Raw genomic sequence first — 27,323 nt, forward strand, 5'->3', positions numbered from 1 at the left:
AAGGTGACGAAAATCCGGCCAATTCCGTGGCCAATGCGCAAAACCGGGCTCTGTTTGCTCCCGGTGGTGGACCGGCTGGAGGAGGTGCTCCGCCATACGCTGCTGCTGTGGCCCCAGTCGTGATGCAGTCGACGTTCACAGTCGAGCCATTTGATCGCCATAAGGGGCTGTCCATTAATTACGTAAGGGTTAATGGGGGGAGGGGGGGTTTGAGAAATCTTACGCGCCATACAAAAATATTTGGGTTCTCATACAAAAAATCTTACAAGGGGGGTGGGGGTGTCGAAAAATCGTGAATTTCCCTTACGTAATTAATGGACAGCCCCTAAGATGAAATGGTCCCGCTGGGTGGAGCGGCTGGAGGGTGCTTTTTTGCTGTTCGGAGTTGGTCCCCAGGCGAAGCTGCCGATGCTGCTGCACTATATGGGAGCCGAAACTTACGATGTAGTTTCGGACAAAATTGCTCCGGAAAAACCGCAGACGAAGACGTACGACGAAGTGGTGCAGATTCTCGAAACCCATTTCAACCCGGAACCACTCGAGATCTTGGAAAACTTCCGGTTCAAATGTCGCAAGCAAGGCGACGAACGTGCTGAGGAATCGATCGACGATTATCTCATTGCTTTGAGAAAGTTGGCCATAACCTGCAATTTTGGCAACTATCTCAATACTGCATTGCGGAATCAGTTTGTTTTCGGGATTAGAGACCGGGGAATACAGGCGCGTCTGCTAGAGGTGCGCAATCTTACGCTGGACCGTGCCCGCGAGATTGCAGTGTCGATGGAGGCGTCGGCCAAAGGTGGACAGGAGATCCATTCGCGTCAGGGAAAACCGGAGCTGAACCTCGTGGAGCATCTGCCAAACAAGCACGCAAAATCGAAGGCGAACAAAAAGTGCGTCGTTCCTGCGAAGAAAGTGAGTGCAGAAGCACACAGTGATAAGAAGAAGGGAGAGTGTTTTCGTTGCGGGAGCCCCGCTCACTTCGCAAATAAGTGCCCGCATGTGAAGACGGCGTGCAACTACTGCAAGGTGACAGGCCACTTGCAAAAAGTTTGCCTGAAGAAGATTGCGGCAGAGGGTGCCCGAAGAAAAAGTGATACACACCAGCTGGATCAAAATGCGGGAAATGGAAACTGCGGAGAAAGTGTGCATACGGAAGAGATCTGCGGAGTGTATGATGCTGCTGATTTCAACAATAGCGTTGAAAAGTTCTGGCTGGAGCTGTCAGTGAACAATGCCACGGTGAAATTTGAAGTTGACAGCGGCTCGCCAGTATCGATCATGAGTGTGTCGGACCAGAGAAAATTATTTCCCACGGCTAAACTGCATCACCCGGACACTGCTTTGGTGAGCTACAGTGGGAACATGATCGAGCTGTGCGGAATGTGTGTTGTGCGCGTGAATTACGGTGGACAAAATCACGAACTGTTGCTGTACGTGGCAAAGAACAAAAAGCATCCACTGCTGGGTCGTGGGTGGATGAAAGTGCTGAACATTGATGTGAACAAGTTTTACGAAAACGTCCACACGATTGCGGTTGACAACAGTGCTGAATCGGTGAAAAAGCTCATTGAGCGATACGGAAACGTCTGTGAGAAGTCGATGGGTAAAATCGAAGGGCTAACAGCCAAGCTACAATTGAAGCCAGATGTGCGACCGGTGTATTTGCGTGCGCGACCGGTTCCGTTTTCCATTCGGGATGCGGTCGAAGAGGAGATTAAAACTTTGGAGAAGAATGGTGTGTTGGTGAAAGTGAACCACAGTGCGTGGGCGACACCGGTTGTCCCAGTGATGAAAATGAACAATCGAGTGCGACTATGCGGTGATTATAAGATCACAGTGAATCCTCATCTCGTGGTCGATGAACACCCCCTGCCCACCGTCGAGGAGCTGTTTGCTAATGTGGCAGGTGGTGAGAAGTTTGCGAAGATTGATCTCTCGCAAGCCTATCTGCAGCTAGAGGTCAGTCCGGAGGATCAGGAGGTCCTCACTTTGAGCACTCACCTGGGACTGCACAGACCGACGAGGCTGATGTACGGAGTCAGCTCCGCTCTGGCTATCTGGCAACGCTTGATGGAGGAAGTACTGAACGGGATTCCAGGTGTAACGGTATTTCTGGACGACATTCGAGTAACGGGGCCTAACGACCAGGTCCACCTGCAGCGTCTCGAGGAAGTACTGAAGCGGCTCAGCCAATACAATATGCGGATCAACCTGGACAAGTGTCAGTTCTTTGCTGATCAAATCGAATACTGCGGCTGCTTGATCGATCGCAACGGAATCCACAAGGTAAGAAATAAGATTGATGCCATTCAGAACATGCCTGCGCCGACGACCAAAGAGCAAGTCCGCTCATTTGTTGGGTTGGTCAATTATTACGGTCGCTTCTTCCCACATTTGAGTACGACCATATACCCGTTGAACCGTCTACTGCGTAACAATGTGGCTTTCCATTGGACAAAGCAGTGCGAAGAAGCCTTTTCGAAGGTGAAGGACGAAATGCAATCCGACCGGTTCTTGGTACACTACAGTACGGAGTTACCATTGGTGCTGGCGACCGATGCGTCTCCATACGGGGTCGGTGCAGTGCTTAGCCACTTTATGCCGGACGGTACTGAGCGACCAATCATGTACGCGTCGAAGACACTGAACGATACTCAGCGAAGGTACAAGCAAATCGACCGTGAAGCTTATGCGATCATCTTTGGAGTGCGGAAGTTCTACCAATACTTGTATGGACGGAAGTTTTGGCTCGTTACCGACAATGAGCCCGTGAAGCAGATATTTTCGGAAACCAAGTGTTTGCCGGCAATGTCGGCACTACGGATGCAGCACTACGCGACGTTCCTCGCGTCGTTCCGCTACATCATCAAGTTTCGTCCAACGAAGGAGCATTACAATGCGGATGCATTTTCCCGTTTGCCGGTCGGTGCGAAGACACCGGACAACGTCGTCGAGGAGGTTGACTTGCTCGAGGTGAGCATAATCGAGACACTGCCGCTGACGGTCGACGATCTCGCGAAGTCGACTGCTGCTGATTCTACGGTACAAGTGCTACTGCAAGGTCTAAAAAACGGAAAAACGGTGGAAGCCCGTGATCGGTTCGGAATCGATCAAACCGAGTTCGCGCTACAACAAGGATGCATCATGCGCGGGATCCGTGTGTATGTCCCACCGGATTTGCGACGGAAGGTGTTAACGGAGCTACACTCTACTCACTTTGGGACTACACGGCTGAAGTCGCTCGCCAGAGGCTACGTCTGGTGGGAGCGAATCGACAAGGACATCGAGGAGCTTGTCCGATGCTGCGCGGCTTGTCAGATGACACGCCCTGATCCAGTGAAAGTCCCTCTACACTGCTGGGAGAAGCCAAAGGAGCCGTTTGAGAGAGTGCACGTGGACTTTGCAGGTCCATTCATGGGCACGTACTTTATCGTGTTTGTGGATGCCTTCACCAAGTGGCCGGAAGTGCGGATCCTCCGTGACATCACCACGAGCACCACCATCCATGCGTGTCGTGAATTCTTTGCTTCCTTCGGGATACCCGCTGTGCTCGTCAGCGATCATGGCGTGCAGTTCACGTCGACTGATTTCCAGAGGTTTTTGCAGCTCAACGGAATCGTTCACAAAATGGGTGCTCCGTATCACCCGGCTACAAATGGACAGGCCGAGCGTTTTATCCAAACGATTAAGAACAAAATGAAAGCTCTAAACTGCGACAAGTCGAGGATGCATCCGGAGCTCTGCAACATCCTGCTCAGCTACCGGAAAACCATACACCCTGCCACCGGAAAGTCGCCTTCAATGATGCTGTTCAACAGACAAATCCGGTCTCGACTTGACCTGATGGTGCCGAACGCTTCTGCCACCGCGAAGAATCCAGATGTTTGTGCCAAATCGCTCGCGGAGGGGACGAGAGTCGCTGCTCGTGACTATTTGGACAAGGAGAAGTGGAAATACGGTCACGTTGCGGAGAAACTGGGCAAACTTCACTACAACATCAAGTTGGATGACGGTCGACTCTGGAAGCGCCATATCGACCAGCTACGGGAGGTCGGTGCCAACCTGCCAGCACGCCCTACGCTGCCGGCAATCCCCGTGGAGATGGAAACCGTTCCAGCTGTTCCACGAAGCGATGTCCCGGAACAGACTCCATGTGCTGCCGTTCCGCCGCCAATAACTGCGGCAACCCCGATTGCTGAACCACAACCTTCGACAAGTGCATCTGCTGTACCCCGGCCGAACGTACCACCTGCGGTACCTGAGCCAAGGCCGCAGATCCCTGGAGTACGCGCAGAACCCAACTACCAGCAATCACCAAGGCGATCATCAAGGATTATCAAACCGCCTCAGAGACTTGATCTGTAGAGATAAGTACATATTTCCAAGGGGGGAAGAGTTGTTATAGATTTACCTAAAATGCCACACACTGAATTACTGGCAACCCTACCGAATCCCAAATTGCCCACTATATAACTATCTTGTTTTGCTTTGTTTAATCTCCCCCACTTGCACCTCAGTTATCTATTGTAGTCGCCATGTTAACCACGCGAATAAAAACGTTTCGATAGTTCCTCGTGTAATTCCGTGTATTTTTATAATTATAATCCGGAAAACTACTCTCGGCTACGACAAACCCTTTACTTGTTCTCCCAAGAACCCTGCCTCGACCAAGTTGGCAGGACGCTGCCCAAACCCTCTCTGAACTAAAGGGCAGGGAAATTTTGCAGGAACCAAATTGCGCTAATTCTGGGAAACAAGGCAAATGCTGCAACAAAACATTGATTTGAGTGATTTCGTAGTTTATCTAAGGGTTATTCGTGGGAAAAATAAAAATTTCCAATGTTGTACGTTATATCGAAGCAAAATGTACGTTATATCGAATTCGCTATATCGAGGGTACGTTATATCGAAGATTACCTGTATTACAAATGTTGACTGTTTGTATAATTTGAAATGGATTTGAACTTAAATAATTGTAATGAATTAAAACTAAAAGCTTAATGAACTAAAACGTTAAACTGGGAACAAATAGGTTAAAATTTGGTAAACTGTCATACACTTTACTACCATATGTTGGACACTATATATACACGCAGCTACTGATAACATTGACAAAATGATAACACAACACAGAGACGTAACACGAACGAATAAATGTGTAGGTAGTTCTCAAGCCGAACCGGAGGCTGTAGAAGCTTAGGAAAATATTTGCCCCAGTCAGTAGCCAATATAGCTTTGAGCAATAAAGAGGTGCTTTTCTTTTTAAACTCGATCGCAATCAATAAACATTTTTGGAGGTGTGAATTTTGGACTGTTAATTCTAATAAAGTGCGTCGGTGCAATTTCGTCGTACCAAAGACCGTAAAAGTGTGCTGTATACCTAGTTTGGAAGAAACTCGGATTCGTGAAGAAAGTGTTGCAGTGAGTGGAATCGGATAATTGTATAGCTGGCCGTGATCTTCCAACCGGCGAACCCGGAGATTGATGAACATTTATTGGTGCCGTGACCAGGATTAGTGGTTGGAGAAGGCCAGTATAGCGCTTGGATTGGCATTGTTCTGGTGAAGAAAAGGCTTCTTGGAGGACATCTTTGGTGTAACGGATCCGTAAATCGATCGCTTCCCAACGGACGGTTACTCTCTCTAACACAGCGTGACCCACCCATCCGATATCACATCATACTGCACATTTTATTGCGTGATAAATTGTAAACGCGCGACGTGTATCAGTTGCACCAGTTCTTGTCTATAATACAAGGCCTATATCATTAGGCCACAGGTGAGTGGTATTCCATCGCATCTTGCAACACTTGTGGTGCTACTGAGACATTTCTTGTTTCATATCTGCGAGCTGGGGATGCGACATTTTCTGGACGGTGAATACACTGCTTTGAACGGATACGCACATTGCTGAGTCTATCGCACCGACAACGGAGGTTTTGCAAGGATAGAACAACCAATCTATATTGAAGAGAGCTGAGGATCGCTGTGGGGATTAAAAACTAGATTCAAGGCCTATTGTTGACAGGCCTCAGGTGAGTGCCTGTCCATATCCTTTATTGATTGCGGGTGGTGCTATATGGTACCCTATTGATCCTTTTTCGGTACACGTTATTATTGGCTACTGTGCGAGCATATTCGGTTGGTGGACGACACTGGGCAACGACGTTTTGCTCACATACGGAAGGTGAACGGAAATCAACTCGGATAGCTACAGGGAGGAGTGACGTCGTATGCTACGTGCTGAAACATAGCGACATTATTCGGATTAGACTGGTCCAAAATCGGAGGTGATCTGCATACAAAAAAGGTCAGTCGAATCAAACCATTTCTATTAACGGGATTGCTGGATGAATTGGAGGCAGATTTTATAAAAATACAAGGCCTGTTGTAGACAGGTACAAGGTGAGTACCTGTCCAACTTATTACTATCCTATAGCCAGTGCTATCTTGGATTTTCTCTCCTTTCTTTTGGATTTTTGTTAAATTGCGTGGAACTACGTGCATTGCGAGGAATTTTGTTGCAACTCAGTCTGCATTGCTGGTTGCTACTATCAACATCTTTCGATAAGCACCAATTCGGAGTACGACGACGATCATCCTAAGGCATACCATTACAAGGCAACGGGCGAAAGCTGCATTAATTTGAATACAAGGCCTAGTTGAGACAGGCCTCAGGTGAGTACCTGTCCAACTGCCTCACTTGGAGTTTTGCAGAGCTTCTTGGTTCGTTTCAATTTTCATTCTCGGTCGTCATCGTTCGTACTTCGATTTGCTGTGCTGGTAGTGGTTGTGGGAAATGACTGAAAAGAAAATTAAGGAAAAGGTCAAAAAGCGGGAGCGTATTGTCGCATCATTACAGCGACATGCGCAATTTCTGGGCAGTTTCAACCCAGATATTCATACGGGGGAAGTTCAGTCAAGACTGGACAAGATTGAGGCAAAGTTTGAAGAGTTTGAGGAGGTTCAAGAAGAAATCGCAGAGCTGGACGCGGAAGGGATCTATGAGGAGGACTGCACCACGGCCTACGAGGAATTCGAGAAGCTGTACTATCGTTTACGGGCGGCTTTGCTGGCAAAACTACCAACGGAGGAGACTGCTGTTGAGCTGAACAACACGTTAGCGCGGAATGGTCAACATGTAGGGGCGCACACTGGTGTTCGTCTGCCGCAGATTTCTCTACCGGAGTTCGACGGCGACTACAAGGGATGGCTGTCGTTCAAGTCAACGTACGTGTCGCTGATTCACGATTCTGGGGAGCTAAGCGACGTGCAGAAGTTCCATTACCTGAAGTCAGCGCTTAAAGGGGAAGCAGCCAAACTTATCGAATCGCTCACGCTTACCAACGATAACTATTCGATTGCTTGGAGCACGATTACGAAGCGGTATTCCAACGAGTACCTGTTGAAGAAGAGGCATTTGCAGGCACTGATGGAGTACCCGAAAGTGGAAAAGGAGTCGTCTGTGGCTCTTCATGCCTTGGTGGATGAATTCGAACAGCGGCTGAAGATTCTGAAGCAGTTGGGAGAGAAGACGGACGAGTGGGGTGCGATGATCGTTCATTGGATGTGCTCCAAGCTGGATACGCAGACACTTCAGCTCTGGGAAGACCACGCAGCATCAACGAAGGATCCGACATTCACGATCTTGGTAAACTTTCTCGAGAAGCGGACAAGGGTTCTGGAAGCGGTTTCATCGAACGTTGAATTGAAAGGCAGTTCTCAAAAGATGGAAACCAAGCGGCAAAAGGTGATTGTGCATTCGGCTACAGATGGAGATATAAATGGTCCGGCCTGTTGTTGTTGTGGAGAGTCGCATTTCTTGGGGCGGTGTGGCAAATTTTCGAAAATGGCACTGAAGGAGAAGCTGCAGTTCGTCAATAGCAAGCGGCTTTGTAGCAATTGCTTGAAGTCAGGACATTGGGTACGCGATTGCTCATCGAAGTTCAGTTGTCGTGATTGTGGAAAGAAACATAATTCACTGATTCACCCAGGCTTTCCGTTGAGCAGCAGCGGTGTTGGAAGCAGCGAACATCCGGTGAGCAAACCGGAGAAGACACGGAACGAAAAATCTGTGGCAACCAACGTGGTGACTAACGAGGTGGAATCTGAGGACGAAGACGACCAAGGAGCGGTTGGGACATACAACGTAGGGACCAAGGGCGGCAAAATTTCAAACGTACTACTATCTACGGTTGTACTGGTTATTCGGGACCAGCACGGAGGCAAACAGATGGCTAGAGCATTGCTAGACAACGGTTCGCAAGCTAACATCATGAGCGAGCGATTATGTCAGATGCTGAGCCTAAAGAGACGGACGATAAACGTGCCAATTAGCGGTGTCGGAGAAGCGGAAACGCGAGCGAGATTTCTGGTAAACACAACAGTGAGTTCACGGGTCCAGAACTTTGCAGTGGGGATGGAATTTTTGGTACTTCAGAAGGTAACGTCGGAGTTGCCGTCAGCGCACATACCAGTGGAGCACTGGAAAATTCCAAAGGATATACAACTAGCCGATCCGAACTTCAACATCAGTAATCGGATTGATCTTTTGATTGGAGCTGAGCACTTCTACCGGTTCTTGTTCGAGAGAGATACAAAACGGATCATGTTGGGTCCGGGACTGCCTACGCTGATCAACTCGGTATTCGGTTGGATAGTTACAGGGAAAGTTTCTGAAACATCGAGTAAAGCAGTTAGCTGTTGCGTTGCGGTGGCTCCAGACAATCTGGAAGCCCAGCTGCACAGGTTTTGGGAGGTCGAAAGCAATGAGGATCGGCCTGCTTGGTCGAAGGAGGAACAAGACTGCGAGGATCATTTTCAGCGGACGTTCAGTCGCACGAAGGAAGGTCGGTACGTCGTACGTTTACCTAAGCACGTGAATTTCGACCAGATGCTAGGTGAATCCCGTACGATGGCTCTATCAAGATTCAAGAGATTAGAGCAGCAACTAGGATGGAACACAGAAAAGCGCATGCAATACAACGCATTCATGCAAGAATATTTAGATCTTGGACACATGAAGGAAATCAGCGAAGCGGAGTCTTTGCAGGAGACATCAGTTTCCAACACCAGGAAGGCCTACTACTTGCCGCATCACGCGGTTTTGAAGGAATCCAGCACCACAACCAAAGTTCGTGTTGTTTTCGATGGGTCGGCCAGAACGGACAGCGGTTATTCCTTGAACGACGCTCTTCTAAAGGGTCCGGTTATTCAGGACGAACTTCTCAGCTTGCTTTTACGGTTTCGAAAGCATGAAGTGGCACTAGTTGGGGACATTGAAAAGATGTACCGGCAAGTGCAGGTACACGAAGAAGACATCAGTTTACAGCGCATTTTCTTCCGATTTTCTGCGGACGAACCCATAAAGGTGTACCAACTATCAACGGTGACCTATGGATTGACGCCTTCATCATTCTTGGCGATTCGCGCCTTACATCAACTAGCGGCAGATGAAGGAACCTTATACGCAGACGCAGCTGAAGCGATAGTCGACGACTTCTACGTTGATGACTACATCGGTGGAGCAGCCAGCGTAGACGAAGCCATCCAGCTCCAACAAAATCTGGATACACTGATGAAAAAAGGTGGTTTTGCTTTACGCAAATGGTGTTCCAATCGGCCAGAAGTTCTGGCAGGAATCCCGGCCGATCAACTTGGAACCAATCTATCAATTTCCTTCGAGATAAGCCCAGACGAACAGGTGAAAACCTTGGGAATCACCTGGGAACCCGGGACAGACCAATTGCGTTTTTTCTATGACATAATAGAAAGCGAGCAAACTTGGACGAGACGAAGCATCTTATCATCGATAGCCAAGCTGTTCGACCCGCTGGGACTGATATCCCCGGTGATCGTGGCAGCGAAAATGTTGATGCAAGAACTCGCTTTGCTCCACACAGGATGGGATGCACCTGTTCCCGCCCACATTGAAGAGAAGTGGAAGGCGTTCCACTCACAACTGTACAACATTTCGGAAATGCGAGTCAACCGGTTCGCGTTAGTTTCCAATTGGGTTGAAATCCAATTTCACTGCTTCGCTGATGCTTCTACCCTAGCATATGGTGCGTGCTTATACGTGCGGACAACGGATGCAGTGGGAAACGTGCGGATTGAACTACTCTCTTCGAAATCTCGCGTTGCGCCACTCAAGAAATTGACGTTGCCGCGGCTCGAACTTTGCGCCGCCAAGGAAGCGGCGTTATTACACTCAAAAGTGACTAAAGCTTTCTCAATGCAAAATGTACGGTCCTTCTTTTGGTCCGACAGTACGATTGTACTTCATTGGCTACGATCTCCGCCAAATACTTGGCAAACCTTCGTGGCAAACAGAGTCTCGACGATTCAAACTACCACGTACCCCCATTCTTGGCGTCATGTTGCCGGAAAACAGAATCCTGCTGATTTAGTATCGCGAGGAATGTCGGTCGACGAATTTTTGAATAGTCAGCTGTGGAAAGAAGGACCCCCATGGCTGCGTAACGACGAAGATGGATGGCCCAGTCCTGGTGAAGAATGCACTATCTCCGAAGAGCAACTAGAAATTCGAAAGACTGTTCACGCAATCAGGGTTGCGGAACCCCCCAACGAAATGTTCAGCCTACGTTCCTCATTGCATTCTTTACTTCGCGTTGTCGCTAACTGTCTTCGATTTGTGCACAACTGTCGCAACCCGAATGATAGGAGGTCCTCTATTGCTTTGACTCCAGAGGAAATACAGTCGGCGAAGATGACACTAACGCGCATAGCCCAGAACGAACGATTTCCAGAAGAGCTGAAAGCCCTGAAACGACAACAACGAATCAACAACAGATCAAGCCTGAAGAGACTTTTTCCCTTCCTGGACAACGATGGAGTCCTCAGAGTTGGAGGACGTTTACGCTTTTCAAACGAAAGCTACACAGTAAAACATCCAGCTGTATTGCCAAGTAATCATCCATTTACGGATCTCGTCGTACAGTTCTTTCATTCTCAGAACTTCCACAGTGGTCCGCAGCTCACATTGGCCGAAACGCGACAGGAATTCTGGCCCATACATGGTAAACGTGTCGTCAACGCTGTGTTGCGCAAATGCGTTCGATGCTTCCGAACGAACCCTACGCCTATCCAACAGCCCATGGGACAACTACCGGCTGGTCGCGTTCGCCCGGGACGACCATTCCTGATCACTGGTGTTGATTATTGCGGGCCATTCTATTTGAAGCCTCTACGACGAAATGTAGCTTCCCCGAAGGTGTATATTGCGGTGTACGTCTGCTTTTCGACAAAAGCAATGCACCTCGAGTTGTCCACCGATTTGTCTACTGCAAGCTTCATCTCCGTCTTGCGGAGATTCATCGGCCATCGAGGAATCCCGGCTGAAATACATTCGGACAACGCTAAAAACTTTTCTGGAGCACGCAACGAACTAAAAGCGCTATACGATTTGCTCAATGATCCGGCCAACAACTTCACCATAACGAAGGAACTCTCTCAGCAAGGTATTAAATGGCAGTTCATTCCTCCACGCGCTCCCAACTTTGGCGGGTTATGGGAGGCCGCCGTACGCTCCGTAAAGACTGCGCTGAAGAAAGAGATTGGCCTGCAACAGCTGAGCTACGATGATTTTACCACGCTTCTGGTACAGATCACCGCTACGTTGAACTCCAGACCTCTGTCTCCTCTAACAGATGACCCCACGGAATTTGAAGCCCTCACTCCCGCGCATTTCCTGATTGGCTCAGCCATGAAAGCCCTCCCTGAGCCCGACCTAGTAAACATTCCCACAAACCGTCTTGACCACTACCAGCAAACCCAGCAAATGTTCCAGCGCTTTTGGCAACGATGGAGCAAGCTATACCTCACACAGCTGCAAGTTACAACGAACAACCTGCCGGCGACTCCCATCCAAGTTGGAAATATCGTTGTACTGCGAGAAGACAACCTGCCACCGCTTTGCTGGCCACTGGCGCGGATCATCGGTTTGCATCCCGGCTTAGACGGAGTCGTGCGAGTCGTGACGGTAAAGACTGCGACAGGAGTATACAAGCGGGCAGTCAACCGTATCTGTCCACTGCCTACTGAAGAAGTTAGTCGACGAACAACACGGTCATCATCAACGATATCGGATTAGAAATTATAAATGTAAATAATTTAAATGAAATTTTGAAGCTAGTTCAAGGGGGCCGGTAATGTTGACTGTTTGTATAATTTGAAATGGATTTGAACTTAAATAATTGTAATGAATTAAAACTAAAAGCTTAATGAACTAAAACGTTAAACTGGGAACAAATAGGTTAAAATTTGGTAAACTGTCATACACTTTACTACCATATGTTGGACACTATATACACTACCCGCCATAAATATGGAATCGCATCGCCTAGTATTGCAACACCCCAGTTGAATATTGCAGCACCCCCAGAAAGTTTGGCATCACCTGAAGACTTCATCACTTTCTGAACTGTATCTCAAAAACCGTACCCCCTGCATAGTTTAGACCTTCAGCAAAGTTGATCAGAAGACCTATGGCTATCAAATGGTGGTAAGTTTAGTGCGTAATTCCGCCGCTACGTGGCGCCAGTGTGCGTTTAAAACGAAGTACTTTCACATGGGTTATCTCATGATTCTGACCACCTAGAATGTTCGTGTCTTCGGCAAAGTTGATCAGACGGTCTATGGCTATCAAATGGTGGTAAGTTTGGTGCGTAATTCCGCCGCTAGGTGGCGCCAGTGTGCGTTTAAAACGAAGTACTTTCACATGGGTTATCTCATGATTCTGACCACCTAGAATGTTCGTGTCTTCGGCAAAGTTGATCAGACGGTCTATGGCTATCAAATGGTGGTAAGTTTGGTGCGTAATTCCGCCGCTAGGTGGCGCCAGTGTGCGTTTAAAACGAAGTACTTTGACATGGTTTATCTCATGATTCTGACCACCTAGAAAGTTCGTGTCTTCAGCAATGCTGATCAGAAGGTCCATGGCTATCAAATGGTGGTGATTTAGTGCATAATTCCGCCGCTATGTGGCGCTAGTGTGCATTTACAATGAAGTATTTTAACATGGTTTATCTCATGATTCTGACCACCTAGAAAGTTCGTGTCTTCGGCAAAGTTGATCAGACGGTCTATGGCTATCAAATGGTGGTAAGTTTAGTGCGTAATTCCGCCGCTAGGTGGCGCCAGTGTGCGTTTAAAACGAAGTACTTTCACATGGGTTATCTCATGATTCTGACCACCTAGAAAGTTCGTGTCTTCGGCAAAGTTGATCAGACGGTCTATGGCTATCAAATGGTGGTAAGTTTGGTGCGTAATTCCGCCGCTAGGTGGCGCCAGTGTGCATTTAAAACGAAGTACTTTGACATTGTTTATCTCATGATTCTGACCACCTAGAAAGTTCGTGTCTTCGGCAATGTTGATCAGACGGTCTATGGCTATCAAATGGTGGTAAGTTTAGTGTGTAATTTCGCCGCTATGTGGCACCAGTGTGCGTTTAAAACGAAGTTCTTTGATATGGGTTATCTCATGATTCTGACCACCTAGAAAGTTCGTGTCTTTAGCAAAGTTAATCAGACGGTCTATGGTTATCAAATGGTGATAAGTTTAGTGCGTAATTTCACCGCTATGTGGCACCAGTGCACATTTAAAATGAAGTACTTTGTCATGGTTTATCTTATGATTCTGATTACCTGGGGCATACGCCGCAAAGCCGTTTGTAACGCAGCTGGATTTTATTTTTCGCGCCGGTGATCAGTGCACAAACAAAATTAATGTTGCATTCCTTCAAGGATTCCTCTTGAAATTCTTTCGGGGATTTATCCTGATACGCTGTCGTGGATTTCTCTTAAAATTCCTTCGGGGTTTCCTCCTGGAATTTCTTCGATGATTTCTTTTAGAATTCCTACGGAGATTCCTCCTTGATATTCTCCAGGGATTCCTAATAGGATTCCTCCAGGAGTCCTCCTGGAATTTCTTCGGGGATTTCTCCTAGAGTTTCTTCGGAGATTTCTTCTGAACTTCCTATGGGATTTCCTCTTCTCCTGGGATTCCTGCAGGGATTTCTCCTGTTATTTCTTCGGAGATTTCTCTTGAAATTTCTTCAGGATATCCTCCTGGAATTCCGTCGAAGTATTCCTTCTGGACTTCCTTCAGGGATTCCTTCGGAGATTTCTCCTTGAATTCTTTCGGAGATTTCTTTTGGAATTCCTTCAGGGTCTCCTCCTAGAGTTCTTTTGGGGATTTCTCCTGGAATTATTTCGGGATTGATCCTCGAGTTCTGCTGAACTTCCTTCAAGGATTCCTCTTGAATTTTTTTCGGGGATTCCTCCTGACATTTTGTCGGGGATTCCCCCTGGAATTTCTACGGGAACTCCTCCAGCAATTACTTCGGAGGTTCTTCCTGGATTTCCTTTGGAGTTTCCTCTTGGAATTTCTGTTGTGATTCCTCTTCGAATTTCTTCGGAGATTGCTCCAGAAATTTCTCATTGAATTCCTCCGGGGATTCCACCTAGAATTCCTTCGGGGTTTCCTACTGGAATTCCTTGGGGAATTTCTTCTGGAATTCATTCGGGGATTGCTCTTGGAATTCCTTCGGTGATTCCTCTAGAATTCCCTCAAGAATTTCTCCTGGAACTCTTTCAGAGGATATTTTTCGTTGATCCGTTATTGAAATCCTTTGGAGATTCTTACCCGAATTCACTTGGAAGTTCCAACTGGAGTCTCCAAGAATTCCTTCGGAAATTCTTTCTGGATTTCGTGGATTCTTCCTAGAGTTCCTTCGAGGATTCCTTCTTGAATTTCTTCGGGGATTCCTTCTGACTTCCTATGGAAATTCCTCTTGGGGGTTTACTCCTAAAAAACCTTTGAGGATTCCGCTCGAAATTCCTTCGAAGATTTCTTCCGAAGTTCTTTCGGTGGCTCCTCCTGAGATTTCTGCATAAACTTCTTCTGTAATTTCTTGGGAGATTCCTTCGAAGATTCTTTCTGGAATTCCTGCGGGGATTCCTCTTAGAATTCCTTCGGGGATTCCTACTAGAATTCTCTCAGGGATTTCTCCTGGAATTTCTCCAGAACTACCTCTAAGGTAATTTTCGTTGATTCCTCTTAGAATTCATTTGGGGACTCTTTTTCTAATTTTCTTCTAAACTCCCACTTGAATTCTTTTGAGGCTTACTGCTGGAAAATCTTTCGGAATTTCTCCTTCCTTCGTTGATTCCTCCTAGAAATCCTTGCTTAAAGGGTTCCTTCTCGAATTCCCTTAGAAATTCCCGCTGGAATTCCTTCGAGGATTTCTGCTGTAAATCCCTTAGGATTTCTTCTTGAATTAATTTATGGAATCCTCCTGGATTTCCTTCTGAAATTCCTCGAAAATTTCAATCATGGATTCATTTAGAAGTTTCTGCAGGGAACTCTCTAAGACGGACTCTTAAACCACCAGAAATTTCTGCAGGATTTCCTACAGCAGTTCCTGCAGAGATAAGCCCAGAATTTTCTTCATGGATTTCTACAGTTTCTTTCAAGGTCCCTACTGGAGTTCCTTCTGAGATTCCTCCCTGAAGAAACGAGATTCCTTCCCTCTAAATAAATGAAACGAAAACTGCAGCAAAATCTATATTGTATTGCCTTCAATTGCAATGCAGTATTGCAACATGAACTACACTAGGAAGCGGGTAATGTCACAATAGGTCTAATCACTGGTCGCAGCGACGGATCTGAGCAGGACTTACAAAAGGTATTCATTCAATCAATTGCTTATGTCATCGATGGTCATGAAATAGCTCAGAATACAAATTCTAGAGCGTAATAATAACTTGTTTGCTTTGTCAATGTAACATTATGGTCAAATTTTGGTCACGTCGATTCACGCTGCCGAAAGCTGCCACCAGCGTGACGCCGCCGCCGCCGGCCAAAATAGCCCTCACGCTGCCGCCGAGCAAAATATAGTCGGCGCACAGGTAAGTCTAGGTGGTCATAATCATGAGTCAAACCATTTCTTAGTACTTTGTTGTAAATGCACACTGGCGCCACAAAGTGGCGGAATTACGCACTGAACTTATCACCATTTGATAGCCATAGACCGCCTGACAAACTTGGCTGTAGACACGAACTTTATATGAGGTCAGAATCATGAGATAAACCATGTTAAAGTACTTCATTGTAAATGCACACTGGCGCCACCTAGCGGCAAAATTACGCACCAAACTTACCAGCATTTGATAGCTATAGACCTTCTGATCAACTTTGCTGATGACACGAACATTCTAGGTGGTCAGAATCATGAGATAAACAATGTCAAAGTACTTCATTGTAAATGCACACTGGCGCCACATAGCGGTGGAATTACGCACTAAAATCACCACCATTTGATAGCCATAGACCTTCTGATCAACATTGCTGAAGGCACGAACTTTCTAGGTGGTCAGAATCATGAGATAAACAATGTCAAAACACTTCATTGTAAATGCACACTATCGCCACATAGCGGCGGACTTACGCAATAAAATCAAAACCATTTGATAGCCATAGACCTTTTGATCAACATTGCTGAAGACACGAACTTTCTAGGTGGTCAGAATCATGAGATAAAGCATGTCAAAGTACTTCGATGTAAATGCACACTAGCGCCACATAGCGGCGGAATTACGCACTAAACTTACCACCGTTTGATAGCCATAACCCTTCTGATCATCATTGCTGAAGACACGAACATTCTAGGTGGTCAGAATCATGAGATAAACCATGTCAAAATACTTCATTGTAAATGCACACTAGCGCCACATAGCGGCGGAATTACGCACTAAAATCACCACCATTTGATAGCCATAGACCTTCTGATCAACATTGCTGAAGACACGAACTTTCTAGGTGGTCAGAATCATGAGATAAACCATGTCAAAGTACTTCGTTTTAAATGCACACTGGCGCCACATAGCGGCGGAATTACGCACTGAACTTACCACCATTTGATAGCCATAACCCTTCTGATCATCATTGCTGAAGACACGAACATTCTAGGTGGTCAGAATCATGAGATAAACCATGTCAAAATACTTCATTGTAAATGCACACTAGCGCCACATAGCGGCGGAATTACGCACTAAAATCACCACCATTTGATAGCCATAGACCTTCTGATCAACATTGCTGAAGACATGAACTTTCTAGGTGGTCAGAATCATGGGATAAACCATGTCAAAGTTCTTCGTTGTAAATGCACACTAGCGCCACATAGCGGCGGAATTACGCACTGAACTTACCACCGTTTGATAGCCATAACCCTTCTGATCATCATTGCTGAAGACACGAACATTCTAGGTGGTCAGAGTCTTGAGATAAACCATGTCAAAGTACTTCATTGTAAATGCACACTAGCGCCACATAGTGGCGGAATTACGTACCAAACATTTCACCATTTGATGGTCATAAACCTGCTGAACAACTTTGCCGAAGGTCTAAACTTGGCAGAGGATACGGTTTTTAAGATATAGTTTAGTAAAAAATAAGGTTTTCAGGTGATGCCAAACTTTTTGGGGTGCTGCAATATTCAATTGGGGTGTTGCAATACTAGAAGATGCGATTCCATATTTATGGCGGGTAGTGTATACACGCAGCTACTGATAACATTGACAAAATGATAACACAACACAGAGACGTAACACGAACGAATAAATGTGTAGGTAGTTCTCAAGCCGAACCGGAGGCTGTAGAAGCTTAGGAAAATATTTGCCCCAGTCAGTAGCCAATATAGCTTTGAGCAATAAAGAGGTGCTTTTCTTTTTAAACTCGATCGCAATCAATAAACATTTTTGGAGGTGTGAATTTTGGACTGTTAATTCTAATAAAGTGCGTCGGTGCAATTTCGTCGTACCAAAGACCGTAAAAGTGTGCTGTATACCTAGTTTGGAAGAAACTCGGATTCGTGAAGAAAGTGTTGCAGTGAGTGGAATCGGATAATTGTATAGCTGGCCGTGATCTTCCAACCGGCGAACCCGGAGATTGATGAACAACAAAGATTGAAAAATAAATTGCAAATGTATGCAAATAGCAGATGCCATATTCAGAGATACGAGAAAATCAACACTCACGGAAGTGAACAAGTATTTCGATCTCTAGCAAAAGTAAATATTCCAATTTATGTTTGATTATTTCAAATCAATATGTTTTATTATAATACGCAATAAAATTACTTAAAAATGTTGTTTTCTTATCTTGTTTCAACATTTATGTTGTTGGCGAAATTAGGAACCCAGAATTTGTATGGGTCCCTAATTTCGTGCACTGTTTTTTATAACTTTGTTTTAGAGGTTCTTGTGTATGGTATGTGTGGGCAAGATGGGTCAGTACCGTTTTCAATCGCACAATATATGTTTTGAATCTTTCAATAATTTTCCCAGATGAACGACAGGGATACACAAAAAAGTGGTATATTGTTTTGAAAATTCTATACGTTCCTCGCACAGAAAAAAAAATAAAATATTTTTTCGTTATACTCCTTATGCTATACAATCCATATAACTACGTGTTTTGTGTAGACGGGGCAAGATGGGTCACCCTAATTTTTCAGTATGTTTGCATAGTTTTTGAAAATTTTCCTTTTTCATGGAAAGGCTATTCTGTGACCTACATTATCGAAGCGATGAGAGCACTGAAAATTTGAGAACATATTTTTTTAATTGTCCTTAAAAAAATATAGGTTTTCAAAGTCCGTTTATGGCTACCCGAACAAAAATCTTCTGGTTCTGAGAATAGTCTACCGATATGTTTCAACATTTTCTTCATGTAATCTGTACGTCTATGAAGCTTAGATGTATAGAGAAAAACTAGAAGATATAGTATTTTTTGTTGGAGGAAAATCGAGTTTTCTAATAGCTGACTCATCTTGCCCCCGTTAAAATGAGGTGGGGCAAGATGGATCATGTTTTGAAAATTGTTTGTCAAGAAGCAGGTTTCAAACTTTATTACCTTTTTATACTCTTATATCATAGCTGACTAGTGTATCTGAGAGTCGTGGTAGAATACAGAGAAATGCGATTTATATTCAGAAAGTTATAGGGATCCATTTCTTAGGTGACCCTTCCTGCCCCCACTTACCATACTTGTAGCCATCGCATGATTCGGTTATTAATAATAGCTCTAATAACTATTTTAATTGGTTTAAAATTAGCTAGGGACTGCTCATTAACTACGTAGAAAGTGAAAAAAAAAACAAACAAATTTATAAATGTGGGAATACTAAGTACGCTAGGGATGATTTTTTTTATCCAAACATTGGGAGTAGTAGCTTACAACCGCTAGTTTCATCCAAGCAAATTATTGCCGTAAGCCTTATTGCCAGAACACAAATTTGGAAAACGACACTTTACTAACTAACCTCCCAAGGCTCTACGGTGAAACGATCGAGGAGGTGAAGTTGACTACCGACCACTCGATCAAGGTTGTGGAGGCGTGGATGCGGTCCAGAAAACTGGAGCTGGCTCACCACAAGACAGAGGTGACGGTTGTTAACAACATGCAGTCGGCGCAGCAGACGGAGATCAGTGTAGGAGAGTGCAGCACTATCCTGTCGAAGCGCTCTGTCAAGCACTTGGGCGTGATGATCGACGACAAGCTTACCTTCGGTAGCCACGTCGATTATGTCTGTAAAAGAGCCTCCACAGCTATTGCGGCACTGTCCCGGATGATTTTTTTTTTTTTACTCATTCGTTTATTTGGAAGGCTCGGGCGCCACGTGGGCATAACGGAGCCAAATCTATTTTGGTTTTACAATTCTACAACTTTACATTCTAATAAACAATTTCATATAACACTGTTTTCTATATCTGACTAATCTGATATGTCGGACTTTGAACCGATTGAAGATAGTCGTGATGCGCTTCTCTGTTTTTTATCTTTGTTAGATGATATGCTCCTAGACGCTTTTACCTCCAAATCTCGCTTCTTCTGCTTTTCCGTCTCGTCTTCTACGCTTATCGCCGCAATCCCATCGTATTGAGCATAGAGCTTGCCATTCGACCTCCACATTCTTATTGGCACTTGCTCAGGCTTGGGCCCCGGTGCTGACTCCTGTTCTCTCATTTCCACATTTTCTTCACGAGTTTCGATGTCTTCCGCATTTGGAACCTTGTTATTCCGGAGCTCCGCCACCTTATCGTTTTGCACCGATGCCACCTTTTTCACTACTCCTGCATACGTAACCGATGGTACAACATCCACGACCTCAACCGAACGTTGATTCCTTTTCTTCGGACAGACGTTCATCTGATGCCCCGTCTGGTTACAGATGAAACACTTGTCTTTGTTTCCGGAGTAGAAAACATTCCCTCTCCAATTGAGGAAATGCAACGCTGACGGTATTTCCGATTTAACATCCATATACACGCCGCGAACGCCGTTGAAAATATCCAACTCGGTATCCGCCGGGAATTTCTCCCGTATCACTCTTTTGACTTTTCCGTACTTCCCTAGCACCAGCGATATCTCTTTATCGGGTACCTCCGGTGGCAGTTCACACACACGAACGTACTGATAATTACCTTCCGCATCTGATATTTGCACAACCACTATCGTCCCGTTTGCATAATGGAAACGAAGTGGTTGTGCATTGTTCTCCAACGCTGCCCTGAATGCCTGTTGATTTTTTAGCTTGAGATACACGCTGTGGTCCTCTGCTCGCCGGTACAGGGTATCCATGTCGCTGATGCTGACATCCAAACTCTTCACGAATTTCGCGATCTCGTCATAGGAAGGCCGCACAGAACCCGTAGGAAATGAAAACTTGACAGTGTTCTTCACTTCAACCATCTTACTTTCTGCAAAATGCTTATGAGTCCAGCAAGTAGCGATAAGCCGAAACAACACACAGTGACCGTGAGAGAAAATTCTGCAACCGTTCTCGTCGGCAGATGAAAACAGACTGTCCCGGATGATGTCCAATAGCTCAGCGGTGTACGCCAGTAAGCGCAAGCTTCTGGCTAGTGTTGCTACGTCCATACTTAGGTATGGCGGCCCGGCGTGGGGTACCGCGCTAAGTACTGAATGCTACCGACGGAAGCTGGAAAGTACTTACAGGCTTATGTGTCTGAGGGTTGCAAGCGCGTACCGTACCGTGTCACACGACGCTCTCAGTGTCATTACTGGTATGGTGCTGTAGTGTCTACCTAATGGTTGTGCGCATAGGATATCTACCTACATGAAATACTATTCATAACAATACCTAAATGTCTAGGTATCATTCATTATGTCTACCTAAGGTAGTATAAATACGGGTGGTCATTGGACCACACAGCAGAGACTGCACAAGACTTGGACTTGTCAACATCTTTATTATTCTTCTTTTGAAGGATATAAAAGTGGCGACGAGGATCAAGGAACGTGTAATTTCTTTTGAGTTATTCCGAAATTGTTTCTTTTTGGGTTTCAGGTTGTTGTAATAACAAATTGTTATTTTTTGTGGGGAACGAAATTGTTCTTTTATGGTAGAATTGCCATTATGTTGTGAACAGATTGTTCTATTTTGGCCGATGTTGCATTAACGAAATTGTCTTTTTGTTTTGGTAATAACGATATGTTATTTTTGTGGTGAACGAAATTGTTCTTTTATGGTAGAATTGCCATTATGTTGTGAACAGATTGTTCTATTTTGGCCGATGTTGCATTGACGAAATTGTCTCTTTGTTTTGGTAATAACGATATGTTATTTTTGTGGTGAACGAAATTGTTCTTTTGTGGCGGAATTGTCATATGTTATGTTTTGGTGAATGGATTTGTGTTATTTGTACTTTTTTGGTAAAGTTGCCGATGTTGGGATAGCGAAATCGTGTTTTTGTAGTTTTGTTAGCGAACAGATATGTTCTTTGGAAGTGACGGACTCGTCAGTTTATTTGTGCTATCATTATTTTGGTGATGAATGTAAATTTTTGAAATTTTCTAAAGGGGAAAGGACTGTAGTGTCTACCTAATGGTTGTGCGCATAGGATATCTACCTACATGAAATACTATTCATAACAATACCTAAATGTCTAGGTATCATTCATTATGTCTATCTAAGGTAGTATAAATACGGGTGGTCATTGGACCACACAGCAGAGACTGCACAAGACTTGGACTTGTCAACATCTTTATTATTCTTCTTTTGAAGGATATAAAAGGTGCCTATCAGCATTCTTATCAGTGAGGACATGGAGTGCTTCGAAATGCGCGGCACAAGAGGCATACGCAAGACTGTCAGGATGGCCTCTATGGTCAAATGGCAGCGCGCGTGGGACAGTTCCACCAAAGGAAGGTGGACCCATAGGTTGATACCGAGGGTAGATAGTTGGATCAATAGGCGCCATGGGGAAGTTACATTCCACCTGACACAGATCCTTACGGGTCATGGTTGCTTCCGACAGTATCTACACCGTTTCGGGCATGCGGATTCTCCCGAATGCTCAGTTTGCAATGGTTTAGAGGAAACGGTGGAACACGTTTTGTTCGTGTGCCCCCGTTTTCGCACAATGCGTGACCGCATGCTTGCCACATGCGGGGAGGACACAACTCCGGACAACTTGGTCCAGAGAATGTGTAAGGATGAGATTAGCTGGAATGCCGTTTCAACGGCTATCACCCATATCGTCTGGGCAAGGATGGCAGAAAATCACTTCAAGCGATAAATGATACAGGATACTAATAATCCAAGACGCCTCACGCCGTGCTCGTATCACAGAACAATTAAAGCATCTGATGCACGCTTTATCGCGTGATGACCCGTTATCGGATCATGTTACAAGTCATGATAAATTCTATTCATCACATTGTTTGCCACTTATGCACCCGTAAGCCGCATTCATGATTCGAAATAATACGTTCACAAGCATATCTGGAAGTTAAATCACCAAGAATGCTCAAAAAGTGAATGAAATCACTAATTTATCATTTCGACTTCATGATAACGATCGCATCGCGCCCGCACATGCCGAGCGAATCATTCTTCTCGGACCGAAGTTTGTTATGATGCTTGACGACAAAATGTTATCGTTGTTGCTATGATCGCGCGATGCCGTTCGACCGCGACACATTCGAAATCTGATCATGATCACTAGATTTCCATCCTTGCGTCTGGGAGCTACAGAGGAGGTGGCGCGTGGACTCGGAGAATGGCTAGTCCAGATGCAGTACAAGAGGTGGTCCAGGGGTTCGAAGTCGGCTTCGTAGGTCATACCGGTGCCCTGCGGTGGAGCTACCATTACAGCGATTAAGTGGCCGCGGAGAGGAAGTCCCGGTAGCGGTGCTGTCGTGGCGTCAGTCTACTGGGTTGGATCTGAGCCCGCGGTTGGAAAGGGGTCCCCGGCAAGGGTCGGGGTAGGTGAGACCCTGCTGTCTGCAACCTACGGATGCATCTGATAGGGCCTGAAGGGTAGTAATACCCTTCCTTTGCGGGCAGGCCAGATCGGGTTGCATGTGGGCATCAGTTCTTGATGTCCGCTCAGCAGTAGGGCGCGAGCGGGGTTAACCCTGCCCGCCTTCCGAGGACAAAGGGAGTGGCGAGGACCACTCGGGAAACTGGCTAAGCGCCAGCAGGCTACCGTGATGGACTCTCCAGAGCGAGTCATCGATGTTCGTTGCTGCTAGACTACGGCAGCTAACCTTGAGGGTGCGATATGCACTAGCCCCTCTCTGAAGCAATACCTTCTTGGTGGTTCCGGAGAGACGTAGGGTTTGGCGACCATAGGAATGTGTTTTAGTGGGTCGAGGAGAGAGTAGTCCTGGCTTCTACCGGCATTGTAGAAGACGGACTCAACCCCACACTACCCTAACCTTCTCTTAGGGTGTCTGATGAGCAGATTTATCCCCCTATGGTTTAGAAGGAAAAAAAACCTCCCGTGGAATATGCCTATTAATGGCACATAAATTATGTGACCTAATAGAAAGGTAAAAAACTACAATTAGTTAAAAAACTGAATTGATTCACATTACTGACCATCAGTAAAGCTAGTGAACATTTGATTCAAATAGCAAACAATATTTTGTTTAAGATGTCAATTAAAGAGCAAAACAAACGTCAAAAATAATAACCCTTACAACTACAGAAGCATTTTTGGAAATCTTAATGTAAACATTCGGGATGAACATGGGAAACAGCAAATATTCACTCATATTTCGTCACAGACATCGATTTTATCTACACGTTATGGTTTCATGGGTATTATAAGAGTATGCTACGTTTTGAAAATTAACACATTTAGGCGAATTCTATGTCTTTTATAGTGAACGAAATTTGGACCCATTTTGAACGAAATTTGGAACCCGTGCACGAAATTTGCCACTTTCAAACAAATCGAAACTAATGTTGTAACTATTTTGTATAATGTGAAGTTGCCTAATTTATATTTTTCTTGGGAGCTACAGTGCCAGCACTAAATATTATTGAAGAAACTAATTTGATATAGGGTGACGAAGGGTATTATCGGCAGGTTTGTTCTCTTCGTCATGGGGGTTTTTTGTGGGCCGAATTCTTTGAAATTTGGGCATATAACTCAGCCTGGTTGGGAAGGATTTGAGTGTTGGATTGCAAAGGTCTAGGAAACAAGGGCTCGGATTAGAGAGTACAATAAACGCGTGTGATCCCTAGCTTGGAACAAAACTAACTGAATTTATTTCTCTTTTTAGCTGATACAATGGAAGTAATGGAACTGTCAAACTGAGAAGTGTTGCCATTTTGATACTCTCAGTATCTGCCGAGCCGGGTGGCTCGACACTCCTCCTCAACACTGATTGGTTTGATCCCGATTGCGCTTCGAAGGTTCTTCAGTTTGACTGCTGGGAGCGGTTTCGTAAGCAAATCTGCCTCCATGTGTTCCGAGGGGCAGTATTGCAGTCGTACGACACCTTGGTGAACCAAATCCTTTACAAAGTTATACTTAGTGTCGATATGCTTGGATTTTTTCTCGTTCCTGTCTGCTTTAGTCAAGGCGATGCAGCTTTGATTATCTTCCTTCACCGGTATTGGAAAATCAAGCTGCTCCCCTATGTCATCCATCAATTTTCGAATCCATAGCACCTCTTGGAGACACTCAGCCAGTGCAATGTATTCGGCCTCGGTGCTGGAGAGGGCGACACATTTCTGCTTACGACAAGACCAATCAATGACGCCACCGTGAAACTTGAAAAGGTATCCCGAGCTTGATTTGCGATCGGAAATATCGCCCGCCCAGTCTGCGTCGACATAACATTCCAGCTGCTTATTATCCTCGCCGAGGTGACCAAGGCAGAGCTCCAAATCCACGGTATGCTTAAGGTAGCGCAAAATGCGCTTCGCTTCGTTCCAGTCGGCTACTGTTGGAGCTTGAACACGTCGTCCCAAGATCGAAGTTGCAATCGAAATGTCTGGCCTAGTACTCACGGCTACGTACAACAAAGCCCCAATGAGACTCTGATATTGATCAACGGAATCAAGTCTCTCGCTTGCCTCCTCCTTTTGTTAAAGGAAGCCGGGATCCATCGGTACCTTCGATGTTTTGGCGACTTTCATCCCGAATTTTTCGAACAGCCGACATAGATACGCACGTTGATTGATGCGATACTGTCCGGCCTCTAGACGGACTTGTATGCCGAGAAACAACTTCAAATCTCCCATTACAGTGATCTTGAATTGGCCGTTCAGAGTCTCAACAATATTGGCGAATTCAGTTTCCGTCGAGCAAATAACGATTATATCGTCGACGTAAATCAAAAGGAAAATGTACGTACCTGATGTCTCCTGTATATAAAGGCACGGGTCGGCTTGGGATTGATGGAAACCCATGGCTTTTAGGACGCTGTCAATCCGTTCATTCCAAACACGGGCTGCCTGTTTTAGCCCATACAAGCTGCGCCGCAATCTGCAAACGTCGTTTTGGTTTCCAATCTCATAGCCGGGAGGCTGCCGCATATAAATCTCCTCCTGAAGCTGTCCATACAGATATGCGGTTTTTATGTCGATGTGTTTAGCTAACATTTTCCTTATGCTAGCTAGGGTCAGCATTGCTCTGAATGTTGTTTGTTTCACGACGGGTGCGAATACCAAGTCATAGTCGAGGCCGTATTTTTGACAATACCCCTGCGCAACTAAGCGGGCTTTATAGCGCACCAGCTGGCCATTTTCATCCGCTTTGCACTTATAAATCCACTTGCTTCCGATTACCTTGCGATGTTGTGGAAGTTGAACGAGCTCCCACGTTCCATTTTCCTGATGCGACAAAATTTCTTCGTCCATAGCCGACTTCCAATCAGCAGACTGTGGACCATTGATTGCTTCATGAAACGATCGCGGCTCCACCACATTGTGTACTGCCAGACATACTCCATCCGTGTAGCGAGCCGGCGGAACACCAGCTGTTGCTCGCCCTGAGCGACGAACCGGCTGCGGTTGCTCTTCTCTTTCAGGGTCTTCGTCATCGTCTCTCCAAAAGTTGCAATCATAGCCTTCGAAAACTCCACCAGGCCAATCGGCTTCGTCGTCATCCCATCCGTAGAAATCTTCTTCTGATTGTGCATCATCATTTACGTTCGTTGGTTTTGAAAAATCTTCCAACGGCCACTCGACGCTTCCTGTATCTGCTGGGCGATCTAGTTCCGCTGATCGTGGCTGGATGTCCTCTGACTTTGCTTCCATAAATTTGTCGCTAAACTCCAAAAATCGAACGTCTCGGCTGATCTTGATTTCACCGGTGCGCATATCCAACATCCGATACGCCTTATGTTCAGATGAGTAACCGACAAGAGTCATTTTGACGGCTTTTACGTCCAGCTTTTTGCGTTTTACCGAGGGAATCAAGACGTAACCGGTGCATCCGAATCGCTTCAAGTGGTTCAAATCTGGCGTTCGATTGTACCAGATCTCATATGGAGTTCGATCAACTGCTGCAGATGGTAGGCGGTTCTGCAGATAACAAGCTGTGTTTATCGCTTCAGCCCAAAATCGGTTATCCATTTTTGCGTCCAGCAACAAACAACGGCCCATTTCACTAAGAGAGCGATTCCTCCTCTCTGATACTCCATTTTGTTGTGGAGAGTAAGCCGCCGTGTATTCTGCCTTAATGCCTTCGTCCAAATAGAACCGTCGTAATGACTTACCCGAATATTCGCCGCCTTGGTCCGATCGGATGATTCGAGGCTTCCGACCAAACTGAGTTTCAACCATTCGAACGAATTCCCGGATCCTCTGTTCCACGTCAGATTTCTCCTTCAAAAAGAAGACATGGGTGTAGCGGCTGTGATCATCGATCATTGTCATGTAGTAACGACAACCTCCTTGCGTGACCACATCCATCGGGCCGCATACGTCCGTGTGGATGATGTCCAATATATTTTTCGACGTTTTTTCCGCAG

At 45.7% G+C, this 27,323-nt stretch overlaps 2 protein-coding genes across 2 annotated transcripts; both read left to right on the top strand.

The window, feature by feature from the left end:
• Window positions 1-330: 330 nt before the first annotated feature.
• On the top strand, window positions 331-4,368 carry LOC115262237 (uncharacterized protein K02A2.6-like). Its single transcript, XM_062847560.1, has one exon. It carries the CDS (start codon window positions 331-333, stop codon window positions 4,366-4,368), a length of 4,038 nt encoding a protein of 1,345 aa, XP_062703544.1.
• Window positions 4,369-6,801: 2,433 nt separating this feature from the next.
• Window positions 6,802-12,114, top strand: LOC134285999 (uncharacterized). The gene has a single exon (XM_062847561.1). It carries the CDS (start codon window positions 6,802-6,804, stop codon window positions 12,112-12,114), a length of 5,313 nt encoding a protein of 1,770 aa, XP_062703545.1.
• The last annotated feature ends 15,209 nt before the right edge of the window (window positions 12,115-27,323 follow it).

The sequence above is a fragment of the Aedes albopictus genome, chromosome 2 (genome assembly GCF_035046485.1).
Source record: "Aedes albopictus strain Foshan chromosome 2, AalbF5, whole genome shotgun sequence".
NCBI lineage: Eukaryota > Metazoa > Arthropoda > Insecta > Diptera > Culicidae > Aedes > Aedes albopictus.

Coding starts and splice junctions, on each gene's coding strand:
- LOC115262237 (XM_062847560.1), top strand. CDS start 331: ATGAAATGGTCCCGCTGGGTGGAGCGGCTGGAGGGTGCTTTTTTGCTG.
- LOC134285999 (XM_062847561.1), top strand. CDS start 6,802: ATGACTGAAAAGAAAATTAAGGAAAAGGTCAAAAAGCGGGAGCGTATT.